The sequence below is a fragment of the Nomascus leucogenys genome, chromosome 2, assembly GCF_006542625.1.
Source record: "Nomascus leucogenys isolate Asia chromosome 2, Asia_NLE_v1, whole genome shotgun sequence".
NCBI classification, from domain to species: Eukaryota; Metazoa; Chordata; class Mammalia; order Primates; family Hylobatidae; genus Nomascus; species Nomascus leucogenys.
In genome coordinates this window covers 73,215,235-73,238,257 of record NC_044382.1, presented here as the reverse complement: position 1 = coordinate 73,238,257, position 23,023 = coordinate 73,215,235, and the positions used below count along the sequence as shown (strand labels likewise).

Genomic DNA, 23,023 nt, shown 5'->3' with positions numbered 1-23,023 from the left:
CATGGAAACTGAACAACCTGCTCCTGAATGACTATGGGGTAAATAACGAAATTAAGGCAGAAATAAGTAAGTTCTTTGAAACCAATGAGAACAGACACAACGTACCAGAATCTCTGGGACACAGCTAAAGCAGTGTTTAGAGGGAAATTTATAGCACTAAATGCCCACAGGAGAAGGTGGGAAAGATCTAAAATTGACACCCTAACATCACAATTAAAAGAACTAGAGAAGCAAGAGCAAACAAATTCAAAAGCTAGCAGAAGACAAAATAACTAAGATCAGAGCAGAAATGAAGGGGACAGAGACACAAAAAAACAAAAGCAATGAGTCCAGGAGCTGGTTTTTTGAAAAGATTAACAAAATAGATAGACTGCTAGTCAGACTAATAAAGAAGAAAAGAGAGAAGAATCAAATAGACACAATAAAACATGATAAAGAAGATATCATCACTGATCCCACAGAAATAGAAATTACCATGAGAGAATACTATAAACACTTCTACGTAAATAAACTAGAAAATACAGAAGAAATGGATAAATTCCTGGACACATACACCCTCCCAAGACTAAACCAGGAGGAAGTCGAATCCCTGAATAGACCGATAACAAGTTCTGAAATTGAGGCAGTAATTAATAGCCTACCAACCAAAAAAAGCCCAGGACCAGATGGATTCACACCCGAATTCTACCAGAGGTACAAAGTGGAGCTAGTTCCATTCCTTCTGAAAGTATTCCAAACAACAGAAAAGAGGGACTTCTCCCTAACTCACTTTATGAGGCCAGCATCATCCTGGTAACAAAACCTGGCAGAGACACAACATAAAAGAAAATTTCAGGCCAATATCCCTGATGAACTTCGATGTGAAAACCCTCAATAAAATACTGGCAAACTAAATCCAGCAACACATCAAAAAGCTTATTTACCACAATCAAGTCAGCTTCATCCCTCGGATGCAAGGCTGGTTCAACATAGGCAAATCACATAAACAGACCCAATGAGAAAAACCACAGTATTATCTCAATAGACGCAGAAAAGGCCTTCTGTAAGATTCAACACCCCTTCATGTTAAAAACTCTCAATAAACCAGGTATTGATGGAACGTATCTCAAAATAATTAGAGCGATTTATGACAAACCCACAGCCAATATCATACTGAATGGGCAAAAGTTGGAAGCATTCCCTTTGAAAACTGGCACAAGACAAGGATGCCCTCTCTCACCACTCCTATTCAACATAGTATTTGAGGTTCTGGCCACGGCAATTAGGCAAGATAAAGAAATAAAGGGTATTCAAACAGGAAGACCGGAAGTTAAATTGTCTCTGCAGATGACATGATTGTATATTTAGAAAACCCCATCATCTCAGCCCAAAATCTCCTTAAAGCTGATAAGCAACTTCAGCAAAGTCTCAGGATACAAAAATCAATGTGCAAAAATCACAAGCATTCCTATACACCAATAATAGAGAGCCAAATCATGAGTGAACTCCCATTCACAATTGCTACAAAGAGAATAAAATACCTAGGAATACAACTTACAAGGAATGTGAAGGACCACTTCAAGGAGAACTACAAACCACTGCTCAAGGAAATGAGAGAGGACACAAACAAATGTAAAAACATTCTATGCTCATGGATAGGAAGAATCAATATCGTGAAAATGGCCATACTGCCCAAAGTAATTTATAGATTCAATGCTATCCCCATCAAGCTACCATTTGAATTTCTTCACAGAATTAGAAAAAACTAGTTTAAATTTCATATGGAACCAAAAAGGAGCCTGTACAGCCAAGACAATCCTAAGCAAAAAGAACAAAGCTGGAGGCATCATGCTTCCTTACTTCAAACTATACTACAAGGCTACAGTAACCAAAACAGCAAGGTACTGGTATCAAAACAGATATACAGACCAATGGAACAGAACAGAGGCCTCAGAAATAACGTCACATATCTACAACCATCTGATCTTTGACAAATCTGATGAAAACAAGCAATGGGGAAAGGATTTCCTATTTAATAAATGGTGTTGGGAAATCTGGCTAGCCATATGCAGAAAACTGAAACTGGACCCCTTCCAGAAACTGGACCTTATACAAAAAGTAACTCAAGATGGACTAAAGACTTAAACATAAGATCTAAAACCATAAAAACCCTAGAAGAAAACCTAGGCAATACCATTCAGGAGATAGGCATGGGCAAAGACTTCATGACTAAAACACCAAAAGCAATGGCAACAAAAGCCAAAACTGACAAATGGATCTAACTAAACTAAAGAGCTTCTGCACAGCAAAAGAAACTATTATCACAGTGAACAGGCAACCTACAGAATCAGAGAAAATTTTTGCAATCTATTCATCTGACAAAGGGCTAATATCCAGAATCTATAAGGAACTTAAACAAATTTACAAGAAAAAAAAAACCAACCCCATCAAAAAGTGGGTGAAGGATATGAACATACACTTCTCAAAAGAAGACATTTACGCAGCCAAGAAACACATGAAAAAAAGCTCATCATCACTGGTCGTTAGAGAAATGCAAATCAAAACCACAATGAGCTACCATCTCACGCCAGTCAGAATTGCTACCACTAAAAAGTCACAAAACAACAGATGCTGGAGAGGATGTAGATAAACAGGAGCTCTTTTATAATACTGCTGGTGGGAGTGTAAATTAGTTCAACCATTGTAGAAGAGTATGGAGACTCCTCAAGGATCTACAACCAGAAATACCATTTGACCCAGCAATCTCATTACTGGATATATAGCCAAAGGATTACAAATCATGCTGCTATAAAGGCACATGCACATGTATGTTTACTGCAGCACTATTCATAATAGCAAGGACTTGGAACCAACCCAAATGCTCATCAATGATAGACTGGATAAAGAAAATGTGGCACATACATATCCTGGAATACTATGCAGCCATAAAAAAGGATAAGTTCATGTCCTTTGCATGGACATGGATGAAGCTGGAAACCATCATTCTCAGCAAACTAACACAGGCAAAGAAAACCAAACACTGCATGTTCTCACTCATAAGTGGGAGCTGAACTATAAGAACACATGGACACAGGGAGGGGAGGGAACATCACACACTGGGGCCTGTTGGGGGATGGGGGCCTAGGGGAGGGATAGTATTAGGAGAAATGTAGATGATGGGTTGATGGATGCAGCAAATCAGCATGGCAGGTGTATACCTATGTAACAAACCTGCACGTTCTGCACATGTATCCCAGAACTTCAAGTATCGTAATAATAAAAAAAATTAACACTAATCCTCAAACTCTTTGAAAAAGTTGAAGAACAAACACTAGTTACTCATTCTATGAGGCCAGAACTAGTTACTCATTCTATGAGGCTAGAATTACTCTGATACCAAAGCTAGAAAAAGATACACAAAAAAACCTAAAGACCAGTATCCCTTATGAATATTAATATAAAAATCCTCAAGAAAATTACTACTTCAGAATTCAGCAACATATAAAATGATTATACACCAAGAAAAGTGGGATTTATTCCCAGAATGCATGAGTGGTTCAATATACAAAAGTCCACCAATTTAATACATCACATTTACAGTAAGGGAAAAAAACTACATGATCAGCTCAATGAATTTTTAAAAAAGCATTTGACAAAATTCAACAGCCTTTCATGATAAGAATATTCAATTAACTATGAATAGAAAAAAATTTCCTTCACATGACAAAGGCCATATATGAAAAACCCAGAGCTAACATCATAATCAGTAGTGAAGGACAGAGCTCCATTAAGATCAAGAATAAGACAGATACTCAATTTCACTTCTATTGAATACATACTGGAAGTTCTGGTTAGAGTAATTAGGCAAGAAAAGGAAATAAAAGGTATCCAAATTGGAAAGGCAGATATGAGATTTTCTCTGTTCACAGACAACACAATCTTATATGCAGAAAACCCTAAAGATCACACCCACCCACCCACCCACACCCCCTGTTAGAGCTAATAAACTAAGTCAACAAAGTTGCAGGATGCAAAACCCACATACACAAATCCGTTACATTTCTAAACACTGCCAATTAACAATTGGAAATTAAGAAAATAATTCCAGTATAATAGCATTAAAAAGAATAAAATATTAGGAATAAATTTAACCAAGGGGGCAAAACATTTGTATGCTGAAAACTACAAAACATTGCTGAATGAATTACAGATGAAAAATCAATGGGAATATACATCCTGTGTTCATGAATGGGAAGACTTCATACAGTTAAGATGACAGTATTACTCAAAGTGACCCATAGATTTAAAATTATCCCTATCAAAATCCCAACAGTGTTTTGCAGAAACAGAAAAAGTCATCCTAAAGCTCATGAAATCTCAATGAACCATGAATAGCCAATCCAGTTTTGAAAAACAAGAAAAAAGTTGGAGGACTCATACTTCCTGATTTCAAAACTTACTACAAATCTACAGTAATCAAAACAGTTGCTACTGGCATAACAACAGACATACAGACCAATGGAATTGAGAGGCCAGAAATAAATCTTCACATAATTTTTTTTTTTTTTTGACAGAGTCTAGCTCTGTTGCCCAGGCTGGAGTGCAGTGGCACGATCTTGGCTCACTGTGACCTCTGCCTCCCAGGTTCAAGCGATTGTCCTGCCTCAGCCTCCCAAGAAGCTAGGATTACAGGCGTGAGCCACCACGCCTGGCTAAATTTTGTATTTTTAGTAGAGATGGGGTTTCGTCATGTTGGCCAGGCTGGTCTCAAACTCCTGACCTCAGGTGTTCCACCCACCTTGGCCTCCCAAAGTGCTCGGATAACAGGCATGAGCCACTGTGCCCGGTTTTTTTTTTTTTTTTTTTTACTTTTTTTAAAGAAAAATAGAGATGGGGTTTTGCTATGTTGACCAGGCTGGTCTTGAACTCCTGCCCAGGCTGGTCTCAAACTCCTGGACTCAAGCAATCCTCCTGCCTCAGCCTCCTGTATAGCTGGGACTACAGGTGTATGCCACTGTGCCCAGATCTAATTGATTTTTGACAGGGGTGCCAAGACCATTCAATAGGAAAGGACAGTGTTTTCAAAAAATGATCCTGGGAAAGCTGGATATCCACATGAAAAAGAATGAAGTTGGAACCTTAACTTACACTATATACAAAAATTAACTCAAATACATCAAAGACCTAAATGTATTACAAGAGCTAAAACTATAAAACTCTCAGAAGAAAACATATGAGAAAAGCTTCATGACATTGGTTTTGGCAATGATTTCTTGGATATCACACCAAAAACAACAACAAAAAAAACCACATTAAATTGGGCTTCATCAAAATTAAAAACTTTTGTACCTGAAAGGACACTATATCAAGGGAGTGAAAAGACAACAAACAGAATGCAAAAAAGTCTGCTAATCACATACACAATAAGGGATTAATATCCAGAATACACAGAGAACGTCTACAACTTAAAAAATTCAAAAGCGGGCAAAGGATGTGAAGAGACCTTTCTGCAAAGAAGATGTATGAATAGCCAAGAAGCCCATGGAAAAATGCTCAACATTACTAATCATTAGGCAAATCAAAACCATAATGAGGTGTTACTTCACACATATTAGGATGGCTATTATCCAAAAATATGAAAAATAACAGGTATTGGTGAAGATGTGGAGAAACTGGAACCCTCTGTGCACTGCCGGTCAGTGTGTAAAATGGTGCAGCCACTGTGGAAAAGTTTGCTCGTTCCTCAAAAACTTAAAACACAGATTTCCCATATGATCCAGCAATTCTACACAGCAGCAGTACTCATCATAGCCTAAAGGTAGAAACAATCAAACATCCATCAACAGATGAATGAATGTATAAAGAAAATGTGGCATTTACTTACGGAATATTATTTAGCCTTAAAAAAGAATAAAATTCCGATATATATGACCACATGGATGAACCATGAAAAGATTTCATGGATGAACCTTGAAATCATTATGCTAAGTGAAATAAGCCAGACGTAAAAGGACAAATATTATATGACTCTACTATGAGTTACCTAGAACATGGAAATTCATAGAGACAGAAAGTAGAATAGAGGTTACCAGGGTAGGGAGAGAGAAAAATGGGAAGGAACTGTTTCATGGGTATAGAGTTTCAGTTTGGGATGATAAAAATGCTCCAAAGACAGTGGTGATGGTTGCACAACAATGTGCATGTACTTAATGCCACTGATTTGTACATTTAAAAGTGACTGAAGGTAAATTTTACGCCATGTATATTTTGTCACAGTTGAAAAAAAAAGCTACAACCCTCCCGGAAGGGTTTTTGGCAATATCTAACCAAATTACACAACTTTTTAAACCAAACAATCCCACTTCTAGGAATTTATCCTGATGATATGTCTCCAACAATACGAAAAGACATATGCATAACATTATTCACTGTAGCTTGTTTATAACTGCAAATACTGGGAATAACCTATATGCCCACCATAAGTAGAAGATAAAATAAAGTTGGTATATACAATGCTCTACTATGCAACTATAAAATAAAAATGTGCTCTATGAATTGATATGGAATGGTTTCCAGGATATAATTTTTTTTTTTTTTTTTTTTGAGACAGGGTCTCACTCTGTCACACAGGCTGGAGAGTGCAGTGGCCTGATCTCAGCTCACTGCAACCTCCGCCTCCCAGTTTCAAGCAATTTTCATGCCTCACCCTCCCCAGTAGATGGAATTATAGGTGCGTGTTACCATGCCCCACTAATTTTTGTATTTTTAGTAGAGATGGGGTTTTGCCACGTTGCCCAGGCTGGTCTCAAACTCCTGATCTCAAGTGATCACTGACCTTGACCTCCCAAAGTGCTGGGATTACAAGTGTGAGCCACTGCACCTGACCAGGATATACTTTTAAGTTAAAAACATAAAGTGTAAAAGAATAATGCTGTCCTTCACATAAGAAAAAATGGCACATAAGAAAATACACATGTATCTGCTCATTTGTGCAAAAAGAAATCCAGATAGAGGGAAGAAATGGAAGGCAGAGAATGAAGGAGGCAAGGACACTTCCAAGTGTCCCTCTTGGGATGTGGGCTCTCTAGGAACAACAGTTATGTTCCCAGAACCCCCACATAAAAACAATGTACAGAAACCATGATGTAGGGGGAGCATAAAATGAAATATAAACCACTAGCCTGAGTAACTGGAAAACAGTATCTTGACAGTAAAGCTAAACACAAAAAGAACTGTACATAAGGTATTTTGTTAGGAAATTTCTCAAAGGGATATGGATTAGCAATTGTGAAGTTACTTTTTGTGTATATTAGGATTAAACAAATTAATCCATTTCAGATAATTAGTCAGGTTTCTCGCTGTTTAAGATGAAGAAAGGGCTCCTTGGAAATGCGGCTGGTCCAGGGTTGAGTCAGGGAAAACACAAGTTGAGCCTGGTTCATCCAGCATTGCCATAAAGTAAGAAAATAATTTAAAAACTATTAATTCGGTATGTTGAGAGGACAGAGGAGGCAAACTGAAGGAGCTTCCAATGGCTGAAGCTCGGGCTTTGAGCAACAAAATAATGTTAGTATCATAGAAAAACAATAATTTTTTTTTGAGACAGTCTCACTCTGGTCACCCAGGCTGGAGTGCAGTGGTGTGATCTTAGCTCACTGCAGCCTTGACCTCCTGGGCTCAGGTGATTTTCCCACCTCAGCCTCCTGAGTAGCTGGGACTATAGACACCTGTCACCATGCCTAGCTAATTTTTGTATTTTCAGTAGAGACGGGGGTTTCACCATGTTGCCCAGGCTGGTCTCGAACTCTTGACCTCAAGTGATCTGCTGCCTCGGCCTCCCAAAATGCTGGGATTACAGGCATGAGCCACGATGCCTGGTCATAATAATATTATTATTAATATTATAACAATAGAATAAAATAAAATATCCATGAGCCCGTACTGATGTAATTATTAATAACTGAATAAGTAAGGAAAAAGGGATGATTTTTCTCACAGCACAATGCTAATTAATGTATACGGAAGGTATGATGGAAATGGAAAATCATGATTAGGTAAACCCTACAGTAGTAACTGTTACAGGCAGAAGCCAACAATGGATGCTAAAATTAGTGAGTGAGAAGATATCGGCATGGTCTCAAAGAGACTTATTAATTAAAAAGGAAAAAATAGCAACTTTTTAGTGAAGAAACTGGCAGATAGCACCTTAATGAAGTGATCAAAGTTAACATCACCAGCAATAAGACAAAATGATACCATGTACCCCTGCTTCAATGACATGATGTAGTTAGAAGGGCACAACATAGTTTCTGTGGTATTCCTGACAGAAATACACAGCCTCAATGGAATCCCTAAGAAACATTAGACAAACCCGAACTCTGATGGACATTCTACTAAACTGGCTAGCTGGTACTCTTGACAATGTGCCAAGGAAAGATGCAGACAGAGTAACTGTCACAGATGGAGACGGCTAAGGATACTTGACAACTAAAAGCGATGTGGGAAACTGGATCATAAAAGGACCTTCATGGCAAAACTAGAGATACTGGAATCGGGTCTATAGCTTAGTTAATAATATTGTATCTGTGTTAATTTTCAGTTTTACTCTGGCTTTGAGAGATGTTGGCATTATGGGAATCTGAGTGAATGGCACATAGGGAATCTATCATTTTTACAATGTTCTGTAAGTTTAAAGTTAGTTAAAAAGAAAAAGATCTATGGCATATCTAAATCTTTGATGACCATAATTTTGTGGATTCATAACTATTCACCAAGCTAAATTAATGCTACTAATAACTCAGAAAATCTTGAGAGAAAGTATAAGTCTTCCTTGTCTGCAATCTCTACCATTTGTTTACACCTTTATAATGAGTGTTCCAATTGATATGTTAACATGGTTTTTTCACCCATGCCAGTCCATTCCAAGAGAACAGGGACCAAGATACAGTTGCTTCTACCTTGTGACTTGCACATTTTTGTCAAAAGTAAATGCTGCCTGGTATAGTGCCATGTGCCTGTAGTTTCAGCTACTTGGGAGGGTGAAGCAGAGGATCACTTGAGCCCAGGAGTTTAAGGCCAGCCTGGGCAACAAATCAAGACCCCACCTCTAAAAATTAAATAAAATTTAAAACATTTTAAATTTAAATAATATTCTTGCATTAAAAAGAGCTGTAGTAAAACAAAAAAAAATACATTCTAAAATATTTTTAAAAAGTAAATGCTGAGTGTACTGTGAATGAGTGAAAAATATGTAAAAGATCTCAATACTATAGGAATTATTTACTTACGCTCCACAAAGGAAGTAAAGAGCATTCGAAACCTGCTAAGCCGACTGCCTTCATCTGCCCACATTCGAATCACTCCAATTCCTGTTTTAAGCATTACGTCATTGGCCACAGTGCTGCAAAACTTGGCCTTCAGGTTTTCAATAGAACTGCTTCCATCATAGACTGCAACGAAGTTTCTCTTGCATTCATTTGAGTGCTCCATTTGATAATCTAGGAACCTCAAATAAATCTGTAATATTAACACAAAAACACTGCTTTTAAAAAGATACATTAATTTGAATTTTTCTATTTCTATTTTCCACAGACAACATGGTACACCGAATGACAGCTGACAGAAAACCATAACAGATAAATGGCTGATGCCTAAATAGTTAGAGGAACTAAGATTAATGATCTGTTTCTTTGGTTGTCTTAATAATGGAACCAAGCATTAAGGAACTTACTTTGTGTTTTGTCTATAAAGAGTAGAAACTTTTTGCTTACAAGGCATAACTATCTCACATTTTTCTCATTATAAAAGCAATCTCATGGTACTGGACAGGGGAGAAAATAAAATAATCATTCATATTTCTATTATTCCAACAATGCATGTGATTAATTGGTGAGTTTCTTTTCAGTTTTTCTGCACATTAAAAAAAACCTGTGTTTAATTGTAAGATATACACATCCTACTTTAGCTGTAACATATAAAAATGTTTTTATCTATACTCTTAGTCATACCTATTCCCAGATGTCCTATTATTTATTTACACAATATCCTACTGTTCTACATGGTTGCTTTATGATTTCACCTCTTAACAATACCTGCATTTTCAGACAGGCAGACATCAACTGTACTATCAAAGGAAGCTCTATTAGCATCACCCATTGAAATTTTATAGCTACATGGTACTAAGTTATTTCCTAAACACTCTTGACCCATTCTTGTTTGGCGATTTCTCTTACATTGTGAATTTAGATTTTAAGCATTGGTCTCCAGAAGAGCCTAATGAAGTAGGTATCATGTTTTTTTGTGGGCAGAGATGAATCTGTTATTCGGTGGCAAGGATTAAACCCAGGTTGGTCTGACTCTAAATGTGCGTCCTTCTCATTCCATGAAGCGCTTTACATACTCACACAGTGTTGACTGTTTGGGCTCTAGTTGCTCATATGTGACTCTACGATTAAAATAAAATTTGAGTGAGTGAATAAAGATTACCTTTGAATTGCCATTCAAGACATCTGATGAGTATTCCCTTCCTAGCTATTATCTCTGAGGGAGCAGTATGCCACACCTACCCTTTAATTCAAAGGGATTAATAAAACAAAAATGTCATGTCATATATTCCCCCCCACCCCACCAAATACCTTGATGGCATAAAACTAAGAGAGAACAACTTACAAAATATAGCTTAAAGAATTACATTTTGACTAAATAATTTTGGTTTATTTGAAATGACTGGTTCACCACTTCCGTAAGAATGGTGGAAAATTGGTAATGAAATAGGATTTCCAGTTCAAAACTTTACAAAGTCTCCATGCATGTATTTTAGCAAAGAAGCAATATGTTTTCTTAAATATATCAACAGTTCTCATTAGTTTTCCATCACTTATATAACCCAAACCCTCCCTCACACTCTTGTAGCGAGCACTAATGCTGCAATGACTTCTCTCTTCCGTTAGACTGTGATGTCTTCCAATGGAAGGTCACTGGCTCAGTTTCATCCAGTATAATTCTTGCTCATGGCAGGCAATGAGAAAGTGATTAGGCTTGTAAAACTATGACTTGGTAGAAGTATCAGTAAAATAATCAAGCTGTCTGAAGTATTTATATTTACTCTGCTTTTCTTTTAATCCAAATAAATACGGTATTATATAAGGCTATAGTAAATGCTCTTCAAAGACGTATTTTTTAAAAAACATCGAGTTAAAAATAAATAATAACACGATCATAGCACTTTTCTACTGTAAATACAGCTAAATATTGAATTGTTTAGTTCAACAAATTTTTTGGAAATATTCATAACGTGAATCTGACAAATTGTAATGTTGGGAGAAGGGCATAAACTAGTTTTCTTTTACTCCAGATTGCATGAAAAGGGATCTTTTACTTACATCTTCTATCAAGTAAGTGACCTCTTACCCTATCCCTGTATCCTACCCAGGGAGGCAGGGCAAGTTATCTGGATGGTGGGAGTTTGGTTTCTTTTTCCCTCCTCCCGTAGGAAGTGGGACTGGGTAGGCCGGTCTGCTCTGCAGATGCGAACTTTCCCTGGAGTGGAATGGGCTGTTCTAGACTTAGGTGAGAGGTAGAACTGGTGGGTAAGGAGTTGCCAACACTGATTAGATCATCTCTCTGCGTTGCTCTCTCTATCCTAGCCTTCACTGTGGTAGAGGCTTTTCCGACTCCCTACACGCTGACACTTTTATTTCTCAATTGGTTCAGCACTCCAGCAGGGAAAAGGGGTGCTATTTATTGGAGGCCCTGAAGACCCCAACAGAAATGAAATCCCCAGAAAGCTACTATCATGAAAAGGCCACTGATAAAAGTGGACTAAAACACTATTTGTATACTCTTAAACACCGATGCCTTCTTTTGTATATTAATTTTTAAAATATATTTTTAATTTTAAAAATAGAGACAGGGTCTTGCCATGTTGTCTGGGCTGGTCTTGAACTGCTGGGCTCAAGTGATCCTTCCGCCTCAGCCTCCCAAAGTGCTGGGACTGCAGGCATGGGCCACCGTGACTGGCTTCTTTTTTATATTTATAAATGGATATTTTTCTTAAACATCACCCATTAACTAGTTTCTCACATTTAGTATTCAATGGTTATGGTGACCTTTAATATTTAATTTAGATTTCTTAAATAAAACCATCTATTTACATTTTTTTGTTTGTTTTCTTTTTTTAGACAGAATCTCACTCTGTCTCCCAGGCTGGAGTTCAGTGGCGTTGATTGCAGCTCTCACTGCGGCCTCCACCCGATTCAAGAGATTCTTGTGCCTCAGCCTCCTGAGTAGTTGGGACTACAGGTGTACACCACCACACCTGGCTAATTTTTTGTATTTTCAGTAGAGACGGGGTTTTGCTATGTTGCCCAGGCTGGTCTCGAACTCTTGACCTCAAGTGATCCACCTGCCTCAGACTCCCAAAGTGCTGGGTTTACAAGTGTGAGCCACTGCGCCTGGCCTATTACACATTTAAACATTTAAATTTTAAAATTTGATCCAATTCCCATGTCAACTGTGTAATTTTTTTAAGTTTAACTGATTTACTTTTATTAAAAGCAATACAACATTCTTCTATAGTCAATATTCCAGGTAACGCTCCTAAAAGATTTGTGAATATGGAATGATCTTTTCATGGAATATTTCAATGAAGAGTAAGGAGATCTAATAAATATTGTTTAATTTCACTTATTTAATGCACTTAATATTTTCATACTTACATATCTATAAAAATATGTTGTATTATTCCACATATTTTAAAACTTCATACCAATTATAGAAATAAATCACTGTGTATCCATTCTCCTATTGGGCATTTAGCTTGCTTCTACTTTTATAATTAGCTAATACTGCTGTAAACATTGTTGTCTTCTCATTATGCACAGGTATGACAATTTCATTTGGGTATAAATCTAGAAGTATACTTGTGTAGTAGCATGTGACCATTTTCAACTTTACCAGAGCACATCCGAAATAGCTCTCCAAAGTGGTTGTACCAATTTATATATTTTTTTCTCTTTACAGTTGAATTCTAACAAGACAATTTATACTTCTAAAGCAAATTCTTTGAGTCTGCTTGCTCTACTCAATCCACTACTCAGTCCTTGCTGACACTTCAAGTACAGTTCCACAACCCACTCAAATTCTCTTGTGCTGTTACTGTGCAGTCAAAATCCACCTCCAGTCTTCATCCCCGGTAAGCAATGATCTGTTCTTTGTCCTACAGTTCACTTTTTCCAGAATTTCATATAAATGAAATCACACAGCATGTATCCTTTGAGTCTAGCTCATTTTATTTAGCATGATGCATTTGGGGTTACTGGATGCAGCTATAGTTTATCCGTTTTTATTACTGAATAGAGTTTATTATATGGATGTACCAGTTTATTCTTTCTTTTTTTTTTTTTTGAGATGGAGTTTTCACTCTTGTCGCCCAGGCTGGAGTACAGTAGTGCGATCTTGGCTCACTGCAACCTCTGCCTCAAGGGTTCAAGCAATTCTCCTGCCTCAGCCTCCCAAGTAGCTGGGATTACAGGCACCTGCCACCAGGCCCGGCTAATTTTTTGTATTTTTAGTAGAGATGGGGTTTCACCGTGTTGGTCAAGCTGGTCTTGAACCCCTGACCTCAAGTGATCCCCCCGCCTCAGCCTCCCGAAGTGCTGGGATTATAGGCATGAACCATTACACCTGGCCTATTCTTTTAAAAGCTAAAGAACACTTGAAACATTTCTAGTTTTTGGTTATTACAGATAAAGTTGTTATGAACATTTACATATGGGTTTTTTTCCATGAACATAAGCTTTCATTTCTCCTGGGTACCCATCCAGAAGAGACGGCTGAGTCACACAGTTACTTTACAGGAAACCACCAACCTGTTTCCCAGAGCGGCTCTATCATTTTGCACTCCTACCAGGAACGTATCAGAGTTTCAGCTGCTCTACATAGTTCCCAGCACTTAGTGACTTTTCTAAATTAGTTATTCTAACGGAGAATAGTGCCATCTCACTGTGGTTTTAATTTGCATTTTTGTAATGATTAAATCTTCTGTGGTGAAGTATCTGTTAAAATCTGTTTTATAATTGGGTTTTGTTCTTGTTGTTGAGTTTTGAGTTCTGGATGAAAGAAATCTTTTCATAGGTGATTTTTTTTCTCCCAGTCAGTGGCTTTTTTTTTTTTTTTTTCCACTCAACAGTGTCTTTCACAGAGAAAAGCTTTTTCATTAGTCCAATTTATAAATTTTTCTTTTTCTTTTTTGAGATGGAGTCTCGCTCTGTTGCCCAGGCTGGAGTGCAGTGGCATGATCTTGGCTCACTGCAAGCTCCACCTCCCGGGTTCACGCCAGTCTCCTGCCTCAGCCTCCCGAGTAGCTGGGACTACAGGTGCCTGCCACCATGCCCAACTAAGTTTTTGTATTTTTAGTAGAGATGGGGTTTTACCGTGTTAGCCAGGATGGTCTCGATTTCCCGATCTCGAGATCCACCCGCCTCAGCCTCCCAAAGTGCTGGGATTACAGACGTGAGCCACTGCGCCCAGCCTAAATTTTTCTTTTATGGATACTCTTTCGGTCTTGCATCTAAGAACTCTTTGTCTAACCCAGTAAGATTCTTCTCATATATTCTCCTCTAAATGTTTTATAATTTTACATCTATGTCCATGATTTGAGTTAATTTTTAAATACAGTGTTGGATGTAGGTGAGGCAACACCTACACCTGACAGGTGAGGGTTCATTTTTTTTTTCTTTGAATATGGAGGTTCAATTGTTCCAGCACCATCTGTTAAAGACTATCCTTTCTCCACTCAATTTCCTTTGAATGTCAAAAAATCAATGAATCATATTTGCATAAATCTAATCTCTGGACTATCCTGTTCCATTGATCTGTGTGTCTATCCTTTGTCAGTACCACAGTCTTGGTTACTGAAGCTTCACAGTAAGTCTTGAAATCAGGTAATGAGTCTTCCATGTTTGTTCTTTTACAGAATAATTTTGGCTTTTGTAATCCCTTGCTTTTCCATTATGTTCTAGAATCAGTTTGTCAATCTTTACAAAAAATATAGCTGTGATTTTGATTGAAATTGTATTCATCTGTGTAGATCATTTTCATAAGAACTGACATTTTAGCACTACTGGGCCTATCAATACATTGACACAGTCTATCTATTTACTTAGGTCATCTCTGAATATTTTCATTATGGTCTTGTAAGTTTTCAGTTTACAGATACTACATATTTTTTTTTGGTGGAGTAATATTTTAAATGGTACTGTTTTCTTAATTTTGAACTCCAGTTTTCATTGCTAGTATATAAAAATTCAATTGTTTTTTTCTTGAGACAGGGTCTCAGTTTGTTGTCCAGGCTGGAGTGCAGTGGTGTGCTCTTGGCTCACTGCAGCCTCTGCCTCCTTGGCTTAAGTGATCCTCCTGCCTCAGCCTCTTGGGTAGCTGGTACTACAGGTGGAGCCACCATGCCCGGCTAATTTTTATATACATATATATTTTTTGTAGAGGCTGGGTTTCATCAGGTCGCCCAGGCTGGTCTTGAACTCCTGAGTTCAAGCAATCTGCCTGCCTTGGCCTCCCAAAATGTTGGGATTACAGGTGGGAGCCACAGTGCCTGACCTGCAATTGATTTTTGTACACTGGTCTTCCATCTTGCATCCTTGCTAACCTGATATATTTATTCCAGGAGCTTTTTAGATGCTATGGAAATTTTTATATAGATGATATCTCCAAAAAGATTGATTTCTTCTTTTTTCAATCTGTATGCTTTTTTGTACTGGCTACAACTTCTAGTATAACATTGAATAGGACTTAGCTTGCTACTGATTTTGAAGGGGAAAGAATTCAGGTTTTCACCATTAACTATGGTGTCAGCTGTAGGGTTTTCTGTTTTTTTTTTTTTTTTTTTCCTAAGAGACAGGATCTTACTATGATGTCCAGGCTGGCCTTGAACTCCTGAGCTCAAGTGATTCTCAATCCTCTTGTATCAGCCTCCTTAACAGCTGGAACTATGGGTGCATGCCATTGTGCCTGGTTTAGCTGGTAGGTTTTTGTAGACACCTTTTTTCAGGTTATGGAAGTCCCATCTGTTCCGATGTTTCTGAGATTTTTATCATGAATGGGTGTTGAATTTTAACAAATGGAGACAATCATAGTTTTCTTTAGTCTTTATGGTGAATAACATGATTTTTCAAATGTTGAACCAGACTTGCATTCCTGAGATAAACCACGCTTTACTAATATGTATTTTTTTATATTGCTGAATTAGATTTGCTAATTTTTTTTTTTTTAGTACTTTTTTTTTTATTGTACTTTTAAGTTTTAGGGTACATGTGCACAATGTGCCGGTTTGTTACATATGTATACATGTGCCATGTTGGTGTGCTGCACCCATTAACTCGTCATTTAGCATTAGGTATATCTCCTAATGCTATCCCTCCCCCTCCCCCCACCCCACAATAGTCCCCAGAATGTGATGTTCCCCTTCCTGTGTCCATGTGTTCCCATTGTTCAATTCCCACCTATGAGTGAGAACATGCGGTGTTTGGTTTTTTGTCCTTGCAATAGTTTACTGAGAATGATGATTTCCAGTTTCATCCATGTCCCTACAAAGGACATGAACTCATCATTTTTTATGGCTGCATAGTATTCCATGGTGTATATGTGCCACATTTTCTTAATCCAGTCTATCGTTGTTGGACATTTGGGTTGGTTCCAAGTTTTTGCTATTGTGAATAGTGCCGCCACATACGTGTGCATGTGTCTTTATAGCAGCATGATTTATAGTTCTTTGGGTATATACCCAGTAATGGGAGAAAATTTTCGCAACCTACTCATCTGACAAAGGGCTAATATCCAGAATCTACAATGAACTCAAACAAATTTACAAGAAAAAACGTTTGTTTTTGCCCCATCAAAAAGTGGGCAAAGGACATGAACAGACACTTCTCAAAAGAAGACATTTATGCAGCCAAAAAACACATGAAAAAATGCTCATCATCACTGGCCATCAGAGAAATGCAAATCAAAACCACAATGAGATACCATCTCACACCAGTTAGAATGGCGATCATTAAAAAGTCAGGAAACAACAGGTGCTGGAGAGGATGTGGAGAAATAGGAACACTTTTACACCGTTGGTGGGACTGTAAACTAGTTCAACTATTGTGGAAGTCAGTGTGGTGATTCCTCAGGGATCTAGAACTAGATTTGCTAATATTTTATTGAAATTTTTTCATCTATTTTCTTGATGAATACTGATCAATAGTTTCCTTATAATGTCTCTTTGTCTGTTGGTATCAGGGTAAGGCTTGTCTTACAAAGTAAGTTTAGAAATGTTCCTTGCTCTTTCATTTCCTGGACGATACTAAGGAATTGGCATTATATCTTCCTTGAATGTTTGTTACAATTTGCCAGTGAACCCATCTAGGCCTAGAGTTTTCTTTGTTAGAAGGTGTTTATGAATTCATTTTTTGAATAAACATAGGATTTGGGTTGTGTATTTCTACTGGGATATGTTTGGGCAGCTGTGTAGCTTTTAAGAAATTTACCCATTTCATCGAAGTCATCTGATTTTCTGGCATAGAGCTGTTCCCTGTATTTTCTTACTCCTTTTAATATTGGTAGGGTCTGAGTTCATTGTAGATTCTGGATATTAGCCCTTTGTCAGATGAGTAGGTTGCGAAAATTTTCTCCCATTTTGTAGGTTGCCTGTTCACTCTGATGGTAGTTTCTTTTGCTGTGCAGAAGCTCTTTAGTTGAATTAGATCCCATTTGTCAATTTTGGCTTTTGTTGCCATTGCTTTTGGTGTTTTAGACATGAAGTCCTTGCCCATGCCTATGTCCTGAATGGTATTGCCCAGGTTTTCTTCTAGGGTTTTCATGGTTTTAGGTCTAACATGTAAGTCTTTAATCCATCTTGAATTAATTTTTGTATAAGGTGTAAGGAAGGGATCCAGTTTCAGCTTTCTACATATGGCTAGCCAGTTTTCCCAGCACCATTTATTAAATAGGGTATCCTTTCCCCAATGCTTGTTTGTCAGGTTTGTCAAAGATCAGATGGTTGTAGATATGCAGCATTATTTCTGAGGGCTCTGTTCTGTTCCATTGATCTATATGTCTGTTTTGGTACCAGTACCATGCTGTTTTGGTTACTGTAGCATTGTGGTATAGTTTGAAGTCAGGTAGCGTGATGCCTCCAGCTTTGTTCTTTTGGCTTAGGACTGACTTGGCGACGCAGGCTCTTTTTTGGTTCCATATGAACTTTAAAGTAGTTTTTTCCAATTCTGTGAAGAAAGTCATTGGTAGCTTGATGGGGATGGCACTGAATCTATAAATTACCTTGGGCAGTATGGCCATTTTCACGATATTGATTGTTCCTACCCATGAGCATGGAATGTTCTTCCATTTGTTTGTATCCTCTTTTATTTCATTGAGCAGTGGTTTGTAGTTCTCCTTGAAGAGGTCCTTCACATCCCTTGTAAGTTGGATTCCTAGGTATTTTATTCTCTTTGAAGCAATTGTGAATGCCATTGTGGAAGTCAGTGTGGTGATTCCTTAGGGATCTAGAACTAGAAATACGATTTGACCCAGCCATCCCATTACTGGGTATATACCCAAAGGATTATAAATCATGCTGCTCTAAAGACACATGCACACGTATGTTTATTGCAGCACTATTCACAATAGCAAAGACTTGGAACCAACCCAAATGTCCAACAACGATATACTGGATTAAGAAAATGTGGCACATATACACCATGGAATACTATGCAGCCATAAAAAATGATGAGTTCATGTCCTTCGTAGGGACATGGATGAAACTGGAAACCATCATTCTCAGCAAACTATTCCAAGGACAAAAAACCAAACACCACATGTTCTCACTCATAGGTGGGAATTGAACAATGAGAACATATGGACACAGGAAGGGGAACCTCACACTCCAGGGATTGTTGTGGGGTGGGGGGAGGGGAGAGGGATAGCATTAGGAGATATACCTAATGCTAAATGACGAGTTAACGGGTGTAGCACACCAACATGGCACATGTATACATATGTAACAAACCTGCACATTGTGCACATGTACCCTAAAACTTAAAGTATAAAAATAATAAAATTAAAAAGAAAAGTTGGTAGGGTCTGTAGTGATATTCTCTCTTTCATTCCTGATACTGGTAAAATGGTTGAAATTTACCCAGATATTTACCATTCGTTTCCCTTTATTCATGAAGTTTCATGATTTTTTCTAGTATCATTTATTTTATCTAAATAACTTCCTTTATAGCAAGTGCATAGGTGATAAATTCTCTTAGTTTTATCATTCTTGAAAGAAGTTTTGCATCACAGTTCCCCTTACTGCCTACCCCAGCTTGTGAAGATTCTGATTCACTACCTTTGGCTTCCATCATTTCTAAAGAGAAAAAATAGCTATTCAAATCACTGCTCCCTTATACAAGATGCATCATTTTTCTCTGGTAGACCTCAAGATCCCAATCTTTGGTTTCAAGTGATTTGATTTTGATGTGTGCAGGTATTGCTTTTTGTTTTTGTTTATCCTATTTGGTGTTCACTGAGCTCCTTAAATCTGTGGATATATGTCCTTCAAGTTTGGGACTTTTTAGCAATTTTTCTTCAAATATTTATTCTGTGCCAATCTCTTCTCCCGCTAGGACTTAAATAACACAAATGTTGGGCCCTTTGAAACTGTCCCACAGACAGTTTTCAATTACTTTGTTTTCAATCTTTTCCTCTCTGTACTTCAGATTGGATAATTTCTACTGATTCAAGTTCAGTGACTTCCTATTTTCTCCCTTTTCCTATTGAGCTCATACAGTGATTATTTGTTAAAAATTCAGATTTTTCATTTAGTTCTAGATTTTTCACTTAAAAAATTAGTTTATTTCTCTGCTGAGTCCTATTTTCCTACTCTTTGAGAGTGTTTACTGCTATCTCATGAAGCATGGTTCTATCACTGCTTTAGAATTTTTGATAATTCTGGCTGGGCATGGTGGCTAACACCTGTAATCCTAGCACTTTGGAAGGCTGAGGCAGGAGGATCACTTGAGCTCAGGAGTTTGAGACCAGCCTAGGCAACATTGTGAGACCCCATTTCTATTAAAAACATTTGTTTAAATTAAAAAAAGATTTTTGGATAGTTCTTAATATTTGGGTTAGGGTTGGGATCTATTGGTTGCCTTTCATTAAAAATTAACCAGATTTTCCTAGTTCGCTGTATATAATTTTTCATTGTATCTTGGACATTTTAAATATTATGCTGTGTGTGACTTGGATCCTGTTAAAAAATCCCCTGGAGTATGTCATTTTTTGTTATTTGTTTTGGTTCTGCAGACAATCAACTAAGTTGCGTTCAGACTGCAAATTCTGTCTCTCTTTGTTTGGGTGGTGGTCCCAACGTTCAAAGACTTTGCTGTGCTGGGTAGGCTTGCCCAGCGTGTGACACACTCAGGGACTTAGAGGTGGTTTATACTGTAACGTGGTTCCCAACACTGCTGCCACGTTTCCCTGGATCTGTTCCACACACAGGCACCTCAGAAAGAAAGCCTGCATTAGTACTTCCCTGCTCTAGTTCTCTCCTCTCCAAGACTTTTTCATATTCTCCAGATGACAACATGGTCTCCTCTATCTAGTTCCTCTGGCCAGAAAGACAAGTTTTCCTTAGAATTTTAGTCTCCCAACCTGTTGTGAGTTCTGATTAAGAGACAAAAAAGCAGGGATTCCCTCCATACTCTCCAAACATCACCATTTATACCCTTTACAAATCTACTGACAAATCATTATAAAATTCTCTTTTGGTAGTCTAAAACATTTATTAAAATTTCAAATATGCAAAAACAGACAAAATATATCTGTGTACCCAGCTTCCAACTTCAACAATTATAACCTAGCCAAACTTATCTGTCTCTCCTCACTTCTACCTCTTACATACTAGAGACAAATCTCAGACATTAAATCATTGCATCTGTAAACATTTCAGTATCACTAAAGCCACTTAAAAAATAACCTTTATCCTATTACCAAACCAAACAAATATATAACTTAATATTAAATACCAGTGTTCAAACTTCTAAATGCCTCTTACTGTCATCAGTTCCCTCCATTTATAGTTTGTTTGAATCAGTAAGTTCACTCGACTTTTATATCTCTTTTAATCTATAGGTTCTTGTTTTTCCTTTTTCCCCCATTGTCATTTATTTATTAAAGAAACAGTTTCTTTCCTCTTTTGTTCGGCAGGTCTACTTTCTACTTGGTTTGTCTCATAATAGTTTTAAATCCTTGCTGTAGTTGATTTATAACTTTTCCATTTCTAATATTATCTATGTCTTTTTTCTTTTTCCTTTTTTTTTTTTTTTTTGAGATAGAGTCTTGCACTGTTGCCCAGGCTGGAGTGCATTGGTGTGATCTTGGCTCACTGCAAGCTCTGTCTCCTGGGTTCATGCCACTCTCCTGCCTCAGCCTCCTGAGTAGCTGGGACTACAGGTGCCCGCCACCACACCCGGCTAATTTTTTGTACTTTTAGTAGAGACGGGGTTTCACCGTGTTAGCCAGGATGGTCTCAATCTCCTGACGTCATGATCCGCCTGCCTCGGCCTCCCAAAGTGCTGGGATTACAGGGGTGAGCCATTGTGCCCGGCCTATTTATGTCTTTTTTTTTCTAGATCAATCTTGGCAGAAGTCTGCCTGTTGTTACCTTTTACAAAGAGCCGATGTCAGGCCTCACTGATTTATTCTTTTTGTATCTTCATTTTTTTTTTAATTTCTGTTTTATGATTGCCCTTTCTTTGGATTTGTTTTTCTTTTAACTTCTTGAGTCTTACTAAATTTCAGTCTTTTTTCTCAAAGTACTGTTTTAGCTGTACCCCAGTTTTTTTATGTAGTATTTTCATTAATGCATTTTAAATGTATTCAAATTTCCATACTGATTTCTTCTGTGACTTACAAATTACTAAGTAGTATATTATTATATTTCCAAACATATGGAGTTTTAAAGTAATCTTTGGTTGCTGATTTCTCGTTTAATTGCACTTGTCACAGGATGCTCTGCATATATGTTCAGACTTCCCTTGTTAGCTGAGCACGTGTATCTGTTTTGATGAATGTTTTATGAATGCTAGTAGAGAATGCCTATTCTCTGGATGTTGGGAGCAAGATACTGTGTCCATTAAGCACATACTGTGTGATTTAAATCTTTTGAGCCATATTAACTTTTTGTATGCTTGAACTGTTAATTACTAAGTAAAAAAAAATTACCGACTGTGTTGTGGATTTGTCAATTTTCCTTGACAATCAACAATCTATGTTTTGTGCATTTTAAGGCTATATTAATACCTGAGATTTATCTAGTGAGATACAGACATTCTTGATTTGTTTTAATAGTTACATCAGCTCTTTTTTGACATTTGTCTGTTATTTCTTTCCTAGTTTTGTATTTTCAAATTTTCCTGTAATTATCTTGTAAATAAGATATATTTGGATTTTAACTGTAGCATTTAACTCATTTATTATTTTGCAGAGAAACATCTTAATTTTGCCCTCATTCTTTTATTTTTTACTTTTACGGGTATATAATAGATGTATGTATTTATAGGGTACATGAGCTATCATGATATAGGTATACAGTGCATAATAATTACATTAGGATAAATAGGGTATCCATCATCTCAAGCATTTATCATGTGTTACAAATAACCCAATTATGCTTAGTTATTTTAAACTGTACAATTAATTGTTGACTGTAGTCACTGTGTTGTGCTATCAAATACCAGATATTAATTCCATCTAATTATACTTTTGTACCCATTAATCATCCCCACATCCCCGCCACTGCCTTCATTCTTAAATGACAATGAACACTCTTAACACTATGAAGACATTATTCTATTGTCTTCAGGCTTCTATTTTGCTATTGATAATTCTGGTGTCAATCTTAATAGCATCCTTTTGTAGACTATTTTCTCTGTTGTTTAAAAACTTTTCTCCTTTTCTGTGGGGTACAATGTCAGTGTCACTTAAATTGTTTTTTCCTGCTTGG

The 23,023-nt window shown here is 37.3% G+C and overlaps 1 protein-coding gene across 3 annotated transcripts in view; it reads right to left on the bottom strand.

Moving 5' to 3' along the window:
* NETO2 (neuropilin and tolloid like 2) overlaps nt 1–23,023 on the bottom strand; it is a 64,685-nt gene that overhangs the window by 18,145 nt on the left and 23,517 nt on the right. For all 3 annotated transcript variants that reach the window (XM_030797579.1, XM_030797584.1, XM_030797592.1), the window contains exon 7: nt 9,267–9,495. In XM_030797579.1, the coding sequence (XP_030653439.1) occupies nt 9,267–9,495 (229 nt within the window). The remainder of the gene's footprint in view (nt 1–9,266; nt 9,496–23,023) is intronic.